At 43.4% G+C, this 13,729-nt stretch overlaps 1 protein-coding gene across 5 annotated transcripts in view; it reads left to right on the top strand.

Moving 5' to 3' along the window:
• Nucleotides 1-13,729, top strand: part of tox2 (TOX high mobility group box family member 2) — a 130,789-nt gene that overhangs the window by 43,750 nt on the left and 73,310 nt on the right. For all 5 annotated transcript variants that reach the window (XM_037102244.1, XM_037102246.1, XM_037102245.1 and 2 more), the window contains exon 2: nt 12,682-12,774. In XM_037102244.1, the coding sequence (XP_036958139.1) occupies nt 12,733-12,774 (42 nt within the window). In that variant the 5' untranslated portion in view covers nt 12,682-12,732. The remainder of the gene's footprint in view (nt 1-12,681; nt 12,775-13,729) is intronic.

Below are 13,729 nucleotides of genomic sequence, written 5' to 3'. Positions count from 1 at the left end.
GATGCCCCCCTCAACACCCACACCCACACACACACACGAAGCAAAAAACCTGTGTAATCACATTGATACTGAACTTTTTATGTTACTGTGGTGAGCCGAGTTCCCAAATTAGCAAAATGACAGTTTCACATGGAGGAAAGAAGAGTACTCAGTGTAAACTATAAATACCTGCCGTTGACTCATCTGCTGCTTATTGTCTCATAACTTGTGGCGAGTCATACATGCAGAGTGCTCGCAGGGGTTTCACACTCGTATGATGTAAATCTGAATACATTTTTTTTTTTTGCCTCACTCGACATGTTATAGGAAATTTCCTCTCAGTGGTCGGAGCTGTTGTTGAAGCTTTTGGAGGGTTTAGTCAAAGTTTCAAGTTGTCGAAGCAAGTTTCAGGATAACGATCATGTGCTTGAGGGCTGACACCAGTCAGGTCAGAAGTGAGTTCTTAATTGACCATCGACTAAGGCTGCAGTCTGTATTTTTTGTATTATTGGTTGGTTGGTTTGTCAGCAGGATTACACAAACATTACTAAAAGGGACTTTTTAACTTTTGGTGATTCAGAAATGAAAAAAAACAAAAAAAAACATGCACAGGTCTTGACAAAATCTGGTGTTTTTAGGCTGTTCATTTCAATTGGTGAGTAGAATTTTAAAAAAAAATGTCAGGCTTGATTGAATTTTAAAGGAATTGTTTGGCCTTGGTGGCGGTCTGGAACTACTGAGTGCTATTCCAGTTATCTTCTTGATCAACACGATTCACAGTTGAGACTGTGACAGTAACTATAACACCACAGGGTTTGATTTGGCCCATGTGATGCTTCACACTCAATTTAACAATCACTGTTCATGCTTTTTTATCTTTCGTGACGTATGACTTTCTTTGAATATGTAGGTACCGTTTTAACAACTGAAGGAACCAGTTTGCATCTGTTCAGATTCACTTCTTGCCCTCCGAGGGAAAACAAATTGGGCGCCTGGTAGCGAAAATCGACCGCCAACGACTCATTTCCAATATAATTTAGTGTCAAACACAGAAAAAGGAGCTAATTCTTATATTCTCATATTAGTGGGTAGAACGAGCAAATGTTACCTTCCTTTTGATTGACACATTCTTCACTCAGCTAATCATTTCAACATCAATTTGAACATTCTCCCTCCGAAGCTGTTATTTTCTGCCCTTTCGCTTTAAATGCCTCACACTGAGTGTCTTAAGTGTTTGGCAATAAGAGGCTTTCTGTCTCCGTCTTTAAAGTTTTTCTCGTCGTTCTTGAAATCCGGGTGTTTTGCTTTCAAGGCTCAAGTCAAGATGAGTCTTTCGGGAGCCTTGTCTCAAGTGAGTCAAGTGTTATGTCCTCTTTTTTTTTAAGATTTTTTTCTTTTTTTTTGCCACTGAACAGTCTGATTTGATTTGCTTGATGTGACTAACAGAACTGGAGTAAAAGAATTCAGCCATCAAGTTCTGCAGAATGAGCGAATGATGAGACGCCAGTTAAACTACAATGTGGGCTGTTTGTGTAGTTGTAGTTCATATGAGTGCGTTTGCAGGTTGTGTATCATAGAAGTGGCACAAACTAATTTAATCACATGAATAAATAATGAATATTCAATTAAATCTTTATTGGTGATGTCATTTTAAATGCACGTTCTTTTAATACTTTCCATCCTCACTTTACATTTTTAGCCTAAGCGATCAAAGCGGCTTTGCTTATCAAGAGGCTCGACATGATGAATACAATTAAATACATCTGCAGTATCTGCAGGCTTGTGAATTACAGTTCTACAAATGATCCTTCACGATGCTGTCAGGCCGGACCGGCGCTGTGCTGCGTGTTTATTTTGACTGAGCGCCTCTCGTATTCTTCTACCCGTCACTGTAATGAAGCATTTGGCAAAGTCTGTGTGTTGTTGTGTTTTGTTTTGTTTTTTGTTTTTTTGTTGCTGTTTTTTTCATTCTCTCAGCAGCCCAGAGGGACAACATGTTTCCTGCAGGGAAGGAACATAAAACACACGGTCAAACTATTTCATCTTGATTAAGCGAGTGCGCTCGACTTACCTGCACGCGAGGGGTTGTTTGTGCCTGAGCGTGTTAGCGCTTAGTTAACAGTCATTTAGGGTTTGATTTATGTGTTGACGCAGTCTCACAAACTGTCCGTTGTGTGTTTGTGTGTCAGTGTGTGTGTCTGTGTGTGTGTGAGTGTGTGTGTGTGTGGGAGTCTGTTCACTTACTCATGTGGGCGTTTTCGACTGGTTTTTTTTGCACATCCACACATATCCGAACACGTGTAGGTGTACGAATGAGTTGGGTGTCAACCATACATTCACACACGCACACACACACACACGCCAGCACACACGCGCACACACACACACGCGCACAGAACAGAGGATTCAGCTGAGATCAGCAGCTCACCCTAGGCTGTCAAATATTCTGTCAGCACAGCCCAAGAATCACAATTGGACTCTTTGGGAGGCATTAATTCAAAGCACCGTAACAATGCTCTCTGAAACCAAATCAACTGCCTGTAGTCAGCATATCAACTCTCACCTAACTCTCTCCCCCTATCTATCTCCATCTCTCTCTCTCTCTCTCCTTGCTTCCTCTATCACTCTCGCTCTCGCTCTCTCTCCCCACTCTGTCTCTGCTGCCTTGTCTTTTTTCCTATCCTCGCTGCCTCTCTCCCTCTCACCCTCTCTCTCCTCCACCGATGTGTGATTGAACTTCTAAATATGTTGCTAAAGCTGACTTACTGTACAAGAATGCCTAACATAGACAGAGACTTCCTCTGCAGCTCCTTTCTCGGTAAAAGCAACACTTCCACTTCGAGTAAATGCGTTGGAACTATCAACAGAGCGTTCAAAAATGCTCCCGGGGTCACGTTACATTAGCTATGCTTCGAATTCAGTATCATAACTCGACAGCAATGTGCATAGGAACTATATTTTGATTGTGTTTTTTCTCTAGTAGAATACGATTTAATGCTAATAGGAAATTACACTGTCTCCTTGCAACAACAAATTGAACATTTTCTGAACCTTTTGGCACTTTCTTACTCTTCAGATGACATTTTTGTTTTCATTTTTGATGGATCTTTTAGTTATTTTTACCATTCAGTTTCAGAACATAGCGAAAAATGCCAATCACAAATTCCTTGAACCCGACTTAACGTCTCCACATTGCTCGTTTTGTCCAACCAACGGTCGAAAATCCAAAAATGTTCAGCACACGGTGTTATAAATTGAAGAAAAAGCAGCAGATTGTCACATTTCACAAGCTGGAATCAGATCATTTTGCTGTATTTTTTTGAAGGGAACATGTTATGCTAATTTTCAGGTTCATCATTTTATTCTGGGTTACTACTGGACGAGGTTTACATGTTTCAATGCTCAAAATGCTCTCATAGTCTCCAGGGCTGCAGCACCGTGTTCCTGATTTGTCTGAAACGCTCCATTTTAGCTCCTGTCACTTTAAGGCCACACTCCCGAATACCCAGTCTGCCCTGATTGGTCAGCTCACACAGGCCTGACCTGGTACTACTAGCAACAACAGAGCAGCTGAGCTAAATCGATTATGATGGGCTGCTAGGCATAAATGATGCAATAATAGTGACATGGTGATGTAGTGTGATGTCACAAAGTCAAATGGTCAGAGGCGGGGCTACTGACAAGGCGGTTGTCTGTTGGAGAGAGGAGTTTCCGTTGGTGCAGACTTTTTAACTTTTTAACCTTTTTAACTTTCAAGAGCCTTTGCATGCACAAAGCATGTAGAACATCGAAGGAAAGGGACCAAAATCAAAACCAAAAATAGGTCGCCTTTAAAATAAATGGTTAACAATTAATCTCTCGATCTGTAAAATTATTCATCCATTAAATTTCAGCTCATCATTTCAGCCCCTGCTCCCTTTTTTTTCCTATCTCACCATCAGCATTGCTGCATTGCCTAAAAAATCCAGATGGCGTTACATTTGCCAAGTCCTGTTAAAGGAGACACGAGAACATTTTATGTCACATCCACAGCATTTCTCGTGAAATCAGATGACAAATGCAGACTGACATTCAGGAGTCTCTGCTCTCCTCAGCAATCCCAGTTTGTTAAGGAATTATCCCCCTCGGCTCCTGCCTGCATTAAAATAATCTAGCCTCTGTGTGTGTACCTCATTGGAAAGAGAGAGAAAAAAAAAAGGAAAATCCCCTTTTTGTATTAGCTAAATCTTCTCCCGACCATCTGTTTTCTGTCTGTAACACACTAGTTATGGCCATCGACAGCCGAGGTGCTTGGCTCCGCTTGTCAGTTGTTGCTTGTAAGTTGTATTGTTGTTTTTGCCTTCAGGAAACTGCCTCATAAAAAAAGATGAGGGAGAAAAAAGAAAACAGATAAATGAAAATGAAAAGTTTCTTCTCTCTCCTCTGTATCAGCGGGAGCAAGGGCGCAGACTGCACTTTATTAATGTGCTCCATCTCCCCTCGCTTTCGTGTCAAACGTAATACAAAGGGCAGGTGTGTTTGTGTGCGCGCCACAGAATTTGACAGAGACAAAAGTGAGCGCATTCGTGCCATCGGAGCGTGTTATCCACGGTTAGAGATGCAGTGTTACAGAGGTCTTCGTTGCATCTTTGATGTGAATAAGAGACATCATTCGACGCTCAGCTTTATGAAGCTTGATTACCTTTTCCTTTCATTTGGAGTGAACCATTTTTTTCCCTCTTTAATTTTGCACTTTGATGAATCCTGCAACAAGCCGTTCGTGACCACTGACTGGAGCAAAAATCTTTAATTACATCTGTAACTTTTATTCCATTTTCCTGCGCGGAGAGTTCATAAAAAAAAAAAAAAAAAAAAAAGAGGCAGCGTTTAATCCACTCAATAATCCACTCGGCTGACTGTACTTAGTGTGGAAGCTCTGGTGCAATTTTAGATGGTGCTGTTGAATTTCATATCAGCCTACCTGAAATGCATGCAGCCAGGGCTCTACATTGTTGTTCCAGCGGATACAGAATCCACTCTCTGTGACAGCCCTCTGTAGCTGCAGGTAGACACACAAAGTTAGAAAGAACAAGAAAGAGTCAGGGGAAGAAAAAGGGGAGCAGCATAGTGTCATAAAAGTTTGAGGAATGAGCACAAACCCAAACTGCATTGCGGATGCAAGGCCTCAACTTTAACTATTAATTGTATTTCTTGAAAACAGCAAGATGTTTTTTTTCAGCTGCTTTTCACATGAAAAGGCTCGGCAGCAGTTGCGTTTTCGACAAACGCGGCACCTGTGGTTGAGGCCAGGGTCGGGGTTGAGGTACTGAACTACCACAATATCGATAAGGGTACGAATGAGGCGTGAGTTAGGTGAGAAACTGCCACAATCAAAGGCAAACGTAACCTCCTCACCTTTGCGTTTCCTCTGTACTGTACGTATGTGTTAAACAACACAAGCGTGCATTTTAACGCACGGCGCTCGTTAGTGGAAATGTCAGCAGGTCGAGATCAGAATAAAGAGAACAATGGGACTTAGAGAACTGGTACCGCTTTCTCTTAAGACCATCTATTGTGTGATCGTAGTGAATATTAATGCATCCATAACGCTTTATGACTATACGCACAGTGTTTTCTGATGCACTTAATTATCAATCATAAAACATTACTGATGTTGATGATGACATTATAATAAATCATAAATTCAACTTTGCTTTGGATGTTCTAGGTACAAACTAGCTGTGGCTTGATCGGGCTTCTAAAACATTATGACTATGTTCTCACATTTACATTCACATTTGTCCAAAGCGACTCACAGTAATTCAAACACACATTCCTACACTGATGGCGGTGGCTGCCATGCAAGGTGCCGTCCAGCAAATCAGGAACAGAATCTGACTTTCTTTAACTTGCGATGGGTCTCGACGAATGATAATCAGACAGGTTTAGGTCGCTGGTATCCATTTGTGATGACATTTTGATGAAGATCCTACATAAGGTGACCTATATATGGGCTGTCAAGTTAATTGGGAGTGACACTGGATCGGGCTTGATTGAATTATAGGGGAATTTGGGGCTTTTGTGTAGGTGTGCACTCCACTCAATGCCTTTTCTTGTCATTGTACATGTCAAGTAATGTGAAGCCTATACTGATGCACCTCTAACAATGCATACTTTATCATAACCTCTGCAAGTATAATTCATCATCAGTCACATGTATAATGCTTTATAGAACATTAGAAAACAACGTGTGTTTATGATGAACCGCAGACGGATGCAGAGACATAACGACGGACAGACATATTTGATAGATAGCAAGAAAGGGAAAGAATAAGGGCTATTGTGCTCTTGTGTAAGCTGCGATCTGTGTTGACCAGCGCACTAACAAAAACTATTGGAGAAATACAAACAGAAGATAAGGCGGCAAGAGGAAGGGTGGAGGCACGGGGAGGGCTGAGAAGAGGAGAGGAGTCAACAGAAGTGGACGAGAAGAAGATAGGAGACACGATACGGGGGGAGGGGGGGGGGGGGCGAAAGTTGTGCCAAATTGAATCTTAATTATTGCGGTTATGGCATCATCGCTTGTTCCCACCTTTGAAGCGCAAGCGTGGTAACTTGTAAGTAGAGACACTCACATGAGTTTACACCGGGCCTGGCTGGAGGGACACTGCTAAAGCTGCGGTCAGCTATAAATAGCCGCCGCTCAAACGTTGGTGTTGGCTGGATATTCCCAGCGGTGTGATCAGTGGTTTGAGTGTCAGTAGTGGCCCGAGGCAGGTAGCCCCCGGGTTCATGTCCTGGATATGGTCGAGCTGCTTAGGCCTTAGTTGACATCTCTTTCACGCACAAGCACACACAAGCACACGCACACGCACACACACACACACACACACACACACACACACAGCTCCACTGCCGGTATCTGGAAAAATAACAATATATTCATACAAATACAGCAAGTGGAACTTGAGGCCTGTTATATCTGAACAATTACTATAAACATATACAGCACACGGGGACGTACAATATGCATCAATACTATTTGTTTTTGCAATTCAGGTCCGTGGCCTCCATCCTGCTTTGATCAATGCGTTGTATTGATTCACTATATTACACAAGTACTGGCTTAACAATAGAGACTCTAAACACATTTCAGTACCAGAACCTCGAGCCATATACTAATGCAAGTTGCTTCTGGTGTATTGATGTAGTTTAAGTCTGTCCCTTTTTCCTTTTGAGATAAACAACGCTCAAATGTCAGTGTCTTCCAAGGTCTGCAGGCTGGAGCTCACAGATACAGTAGCAGCGATACTGTGGATAAATTAACATCAAAGGATGTCAGAGTATCCTTCAAAGTAAAAGCTGGCATCAGGAAGTTAAGAAGGTTGTCAGTTTTGAAGCAGAAGCCGAGATGGAAATACAGCTTGTGTTTGATTATAAACTTAAAAAAGACAGGCGTCGGACATAAGACATGGTGAATCATCTGCCGTCAGATTAAACAATACCACTGTCGTTGCAAAGTTTATGAGCAAAAAAAACATGATTCATCATGATGCAATATGCACAATATTGTTCACTGCAGTCAGTTTTGTCTGAGACCCAAGTGTCTGAAAAACCACCGAAAAAGTGATTCACTCTCTGCTATTGACTGTTCGACCACCACAGCCAGAAATCAAACTGATTTGATGCGATGTGTTTACGCAATGGGATTGACAGAATAATGTATCTCACCAGTTGAAATATCAGGAAACAGCAGCGCCAAAGGGAGCAGAATTGAACAATGCAGGAAACTCGATGGCTCTTCGTAATGAGGGTAATGTTTTGTATTATTGATCCTCTGATGTCGGTGGGCATGCATTGTTGAGCGCATACTGTACATACAGTATGAGGCACTGTCTCCATTACGTGTAGATACAGTGAATGTGTTCACGCACGATTGTGTGTGTGCATACATTACTGTGCACCGCAGATGAGTGATAGGGTTTCCCCATAAGCCCGTCTAGGCCTTGCATTCCACTCATGGGGCGGAGTCTGGTGTGCGCAGGCCCTTTCAGCTAATCTGGCAAGAATGTCGGCTGCAGACGCACATGTGTTCCATTAAGTCCAGATCTGCGTAAATAATATAACATGCAACAGCTAACGTTACAGGTAACTATACCCCCACAGCTGTGCCTTCGGCTTTACAGCGCCCCGCCGCCCCCACCTATAAAAAGGCAAACGCTCGTATCGTAATGAGTGGATGTATCGCAGCACCTCCTGCGCTCAGGGCTGCTGATTTGGAGAGAAAAAAAATTAAAATGATGAATATTTATGAGGTGATACAGCCCGACAGATGTCAGGGGTTTTATTGGATATTGAGGACAATGAAAATCCAATAACAATGTATATTAGCTGATATTATTTTTTCTTCTTTTTTAATGTTTTGTGTTAACATGAAAATGTTACATAAACAGGCATTTTGCGATAAAGAAATGTCTGAGTTAATACATTTTAGATGTTTTAATAAAGATGCCAGCAACAGTATTTAGATTTTGTTCCCCTGTGAACTTTGCTTTCACTTTGCAGTATTGTCCGCCAACTGGGAACATAAAATCTCCTGGGAAAATTAAGGCGACGAGCGATCTGATCAGGATGGCAGCCTGGCGTCATTTCTATCCTGACAGAAATGGTGCCAGGCTGCCACCCTGGCACCATTTCCAGGTTGTCAAATACTTAAACTTGGCTTCAGACATTTTGTTTCTTTACCCATAAATAAAAAAAATAAAAAGTATATTATTGTTGAATGGAAGGTCAGACAGTACACAAATGCTGCCACTTAAAACGTGGCACACAATATAATTGCTGGCCCCCGATACACAGTAATTATGTAAACTCAGTCTTAGCGTGCTGATGTCTAGGGTGGCTTCCTTTAGATAACGCTGTGGCCGAGATTTCTGTTACTTGTTGCAGATTAACAATTCAACATCACACTTGATCTCATTGTAGCGAAACGACTTCAGCATGATTTGTCAGACTCAGTCTGAAACTATTGTGTGCATCAGTACAATCAGTGTCACAAGTATAAAAGTGTGTCACGTGGCAGCATATCACAGCCCGACTTGTCTCCCTCCCCCTATTGTTAATGGCTCTACACCCAGACGACCATCATTGGCTCCCTGTGTTTATTGTCTGCCGGCTCGGCTAGTAGTGATTGGCTCGACCCTGCCAAGCGACAGGACAATGTTTGCTTTTGCTGTCTGCCTGGGGAAGTCCCTCTTGTCCTCAAACAGGGCCCGGCTACAGTTACTGATACAAAGTTCAGAGGATGCCAGTCTCTTCCTGGTGCGGCGCAGCATCTTCCTGTGGCTGCGCACCAGACTTAGTTAGAAAAGTGCGAGCGCGTTGCTGGGTTATTTATTCATGTGTTTATTTATTTTACCTGTACTTTTCTCAGAGAGGACTACAGTAGCCTGAGCAACAATTGAACTCTGCCTTCTGCTCTATTTTGGTCAGAACTACAGTGTGGGTGTGAGGGATTAAAAAAAAAAAAACAGAATAAGTGGTTGGACTCAACATGGTGCCAAGTGGAGATGGCAAACGGCTGGCAGCATCTGGTTCGGTAGAAAATATCACACGAGCACAAAGCCAGCCAGAAAGTGAAAGAGAGGTGACAGGGGTGAGAACGTCTGAAGTGAGGACTAGAAAACAAAAGAAAGGTGTCAGAGAACAAGTGTAGAGAACAATGCTTCTTGCACTTGCAAACTGTTGTGAGCCAGCAAGGAAATGTGAGGAGTTTGGCTGTTGCTGTTCTGGGTGCCAGCGCTCCTAATGAGTCTGTCAGGGCCAGTTAGCGCAGCCAGGACTGCTTGTGTCCCCTCCAGGCCGCAGACAGCTGTTATTAGCCCCGTAATGGCATGCCACAGGGCCAGATTAGCCTGGCACACTGGAGAAATATCAAACATTCACTTACCGTGGCTCCTTCGCTGGCTAAAGCAGCTATTCTGCGAGGCGTTCATTTAGCCGGGATGCTGGCAGGCTACCTAACAAGCCACGAAAAAAGAAAAAGTCTCCATGGAGAGTTGTGGTTAGTGTACAGTAGCTCGTCTGCAGGGTTGAAAGAAAATAAATGTCTTACAAGCGGATGTGCGCGACACAACATACTGGGTCATGTTGCTGATTATGACCTAGAAATGCACGGTGTCATGTCAGATCTGCAAACAAAATGTCCTTCCCTGACATACATCGCAAGATCAAAGTCAGTTTTGAGTCTAGGAGAACTGTAAATGCACTTTACAAAACCTGACTGCATACAAATGTTTCCATATCAATTAATCTAATGATTAATCGATTAATTGTTTATTCTACAGAGACAAAACAACCACATATTTGACATTTTTGCTCGAAAAATGACAATTACTTGATCATCAAAATATTTTGATGATAATTAAATAATTTTCATTTATCTTTCTTATCTTTCTTTTATATTGCAAATCCAGAAATTTTGGTTTCTGTGGGTTCGTAAAAGGTCTAGGTTCTGTGTAAATATGTGCCTGTCAGGACTTCCTAGTGCCCAACAACTTTGGCAGAGCTAATGTGTAAAAACACGGTGGGCCTTGCCTGCTCAGCCCGGTCAGAGCTGACCAATCAGGGCAGAATGAGCTCTTCCGGGGTGAAGAGAGGTGCTGCAACAATTGAAAGCACGAGATGTAAGCGCGTAAATATAGACACCTGAAATAAGAGTATGAACCCGTAAAACCAAGCATTAATAAGAGGCCTTTAGGGTTGTTGCTCGTCAGGACGGCGCCGCACCGAGGAAAGTTTTAAATGAGAGTTTCTATTTTAATAACGCCGCGTCATCATTATGCGGACCGTATCGACAAGATGGCCGCTGCTGTCTACTCATCTGTTTTTTCACCTTTCATAATGAGCACAGGAAATCAAAACCTTACACAGCAAGTGCTCTCCCTCTCCGTCTCAGGGGTTAGCCCTGCGCTGTATACAGTATGTGATAGGCCCACGCTGTTAGACCACGATGCTGTTAGTCCACACTGCTCTGCATAGAGCGCCGCTCATACGCTATAAATCATGCCCTTTGAGCTTGCAATTTCTTGAATATGTTTCATGCATGGTACGTTACGTAAGCCTTTGCATACCTTGCCTGTGGCTTTCCACTGCATGGTAATCACTACGCATTTAGGCTCATAAACGCAATCCGCAAAAGGTGTGTTTATGGCGTTTGCACTGTAAAAAGCCGATGCCTGCGATGCTCATGTGTGCACTTGGAATGCGTGTTTTTGCTGGGCACCATGCAAAGTTAAAGGCAGGGCTCATGCTGCTTGGTTCTGGGATGTTTTCTCACTCACTCACTTTTTAAATACAGTCAAAATACTCTCACTGCAGAGTAGTCTGTAGCCCTGCCCTTGAATGTATTTGTGTCTGTGTGATTACGTGCATGTGCAGGTGTATTTGCGTATGCGTGATTTTTTTTTTTTTTTTTTGTTCGTGTGTGTTGATGAAGTAACAGAGTGCTTGGAAATTTAGAAAAAATAAAAGCAAGTAAAAGAGTCAGGAGTTACAGAGTGATAATGTGATATTTGTTCCAGAAGTATCCTGCATGGATAATCTACACCACGTCCTCATTAGCAGACTCGAGCGCGGCAAAGACATTAAGCGCGATACATAGCAATCAGCAGCCATAGTCATTTCCGAACATACATTTGTTTTATCCTCTTACTTATGGGAAACCCTTTCCACATCACCAGTTGCAGCATTTAGAAGAGGGCGGCGTATAGACGCTAAAAACGACCCTCCAGCTACCAGAAGGAAGCTCATTTTATTAATTAACACACAGGTGCACACATGCACGCACGCACGCACGCACGCATGCACACACACACACACACACACACACACACACAATAGGCTATGACTGTTGCAAACTGTTGAACAGATGTGACAGAGGAGAGATGTTAATGGAGGGACGACATAATATCAAGGACTCACAGAGGTGCAGCGAGACGGTAGCGAGAGAGAGAGGAGAGCGATAAAGACATGGAGTGAGACAGAGAAAGTGAGATCTGGAGTGAATCCTGTGATGAACCCCCGCTGCGACTGTGGGCCACGGTGTGATCCCCACTGAGCCGCACCGTATCTCCCTGGCAGGGACCACTTGTTGCAAATCATTAGCCGCTGATGGCTTTGCCACCGCTCCTTCAGGCGGTGTTATGTGGCTGAAACCCACACGGAGTAGCACAGCGCTGCACTCTAATTATCAGCAGTGTAATGTATAGAAAGGTGGAGTCAGTAGAGTACAGTGGAGTGGAGCACAGGAGCCCTGGCCACCAAACACAACAGCTTAGTTCCATTAGTGCCGCTAACTGAGCCAACCTTATCCAGTTATTATGTGTGGTACATCACCATGAGGTGATGTGATCTAACATGGCAGCCAGTGTGCTGGCGCTCCCACTTGGCAGAAATTTATGAAACACTAACACTCACAAAATGAGGACCATCAGAGGGACTAGAGTGTGAGAGCGTGTGTGACCCCTGTGATCACATGAAACTTTGAAAGTGAAACGACTTTAACGCGAATGCAGTCCATCTTTGGATCTTAGATTTGGATTTTATTGCGGTGTTTGAACTCTCTCATCTGTGTTTTTTGTGCTGAATTCTTTGTAGAAAAAAAAAAAAGAATTATGAAAAAGAAACTTAAAATCTCTCTCTACTCTCTCTCTCCTTCTCCAGAGCAGATACGGTGCTGCAGATCGAGGTGTGAGACTCTACAGTTCCCTGCCCATGCGCCCAAACCCTGACGGCAAGAGACTGCCCTCTACTGGGGTAAGACTCCCCTCTTCTGGCCTTCTCACCCCCCTCACCCCTGCTCCCTCACCCCTTGGTCCCATCCATACCTACCTGTACATTGTCTACATTCAACCTGTAAGAGAGCCGGTGAGAGCCGGTGAAGAGGCCTTCTCCTCTCTGCACAGCAAGACTGTCCAAACACTAGGATAGGGTGTCAGCTCAGAAGCAGTGCAGATTTTGACATTTGCAGTATTTCTCAGATCTTTCCTCCCACTAAGCTATGCCCCCTTCGGGTGCACAGTAGCTGGGACTTCTTGATCCTGTAACAGAGAGCTTCTGCGCAGAAACAGTGTCAGTGTCTGGACTTAAATCATGGCCAGGAATCAAGTGCAACTCCAGCTTCACATCTTCCTCAGCTACCATGACTTCTCCCCTAGCGCTCCAACACCAAATCCCAGCATGCAACATCTCCAGTACGCAGCCGGCGACCTCTGCAGGCTCGCCCTCACTGACCCGCTCAAGTCCCTCGTCCTCAAACCATCATGGGCCACCGCAGGGCTCCCAATAAAACACACACCATTTGACTTCTGTGGTTTGTGTGGTATCTGCCTGGTATCTTGTCAGTGAAGCGTTTCTCGCTGTGGCTGATAGGCCAACCAACCGTCTCCTATACTGTGTTTGTGTTTCACGCGGAACAAAGGCATGCGGTGGTTTTCTGGATTCTGCTTCTGACCTGATTTAGGTTAACAGGAAAAAGGAAGGGCAAAGTGTTGATGAGGTGTAGACAAGACTTTAAATTATTGTTGGATTTTCCCTTTTCTCCTACTCGTTCTGTTGTGCAGCCACTGTGTTGGGACATCAAAGTTTCATTTTTCAACTATTTCATTATATAATTGTTCGTGAAGAAAAGAGGGAAAAAAAAGAAACGATGAGGTTTATTGAAGTTTAGTGATGCAGCACTCGCAGCGCTTTGACTTTGACAAAGTGCTGG

Source organism: Acanthopagrus latus, chromosome 6 (genome assembly GCF_904848185.1).
Source record: "Acanthopagrus latus isolate v.2019 chromosome 6, fAcaLat1.1, whole genome shotgun sequence".
Classification (NCBI taxonomy): Eukaryota; Metazoa; Chordata; class Actinopteri; order Spariformes; family Sparidae; genus Acanthopagrus; species Acanthopagrus latus.
The sequence above is the reverse complement of the archived record's forward strand: the minus strand, read 5'-3'. Positions and strand labels throughout refer to the sequence as shown.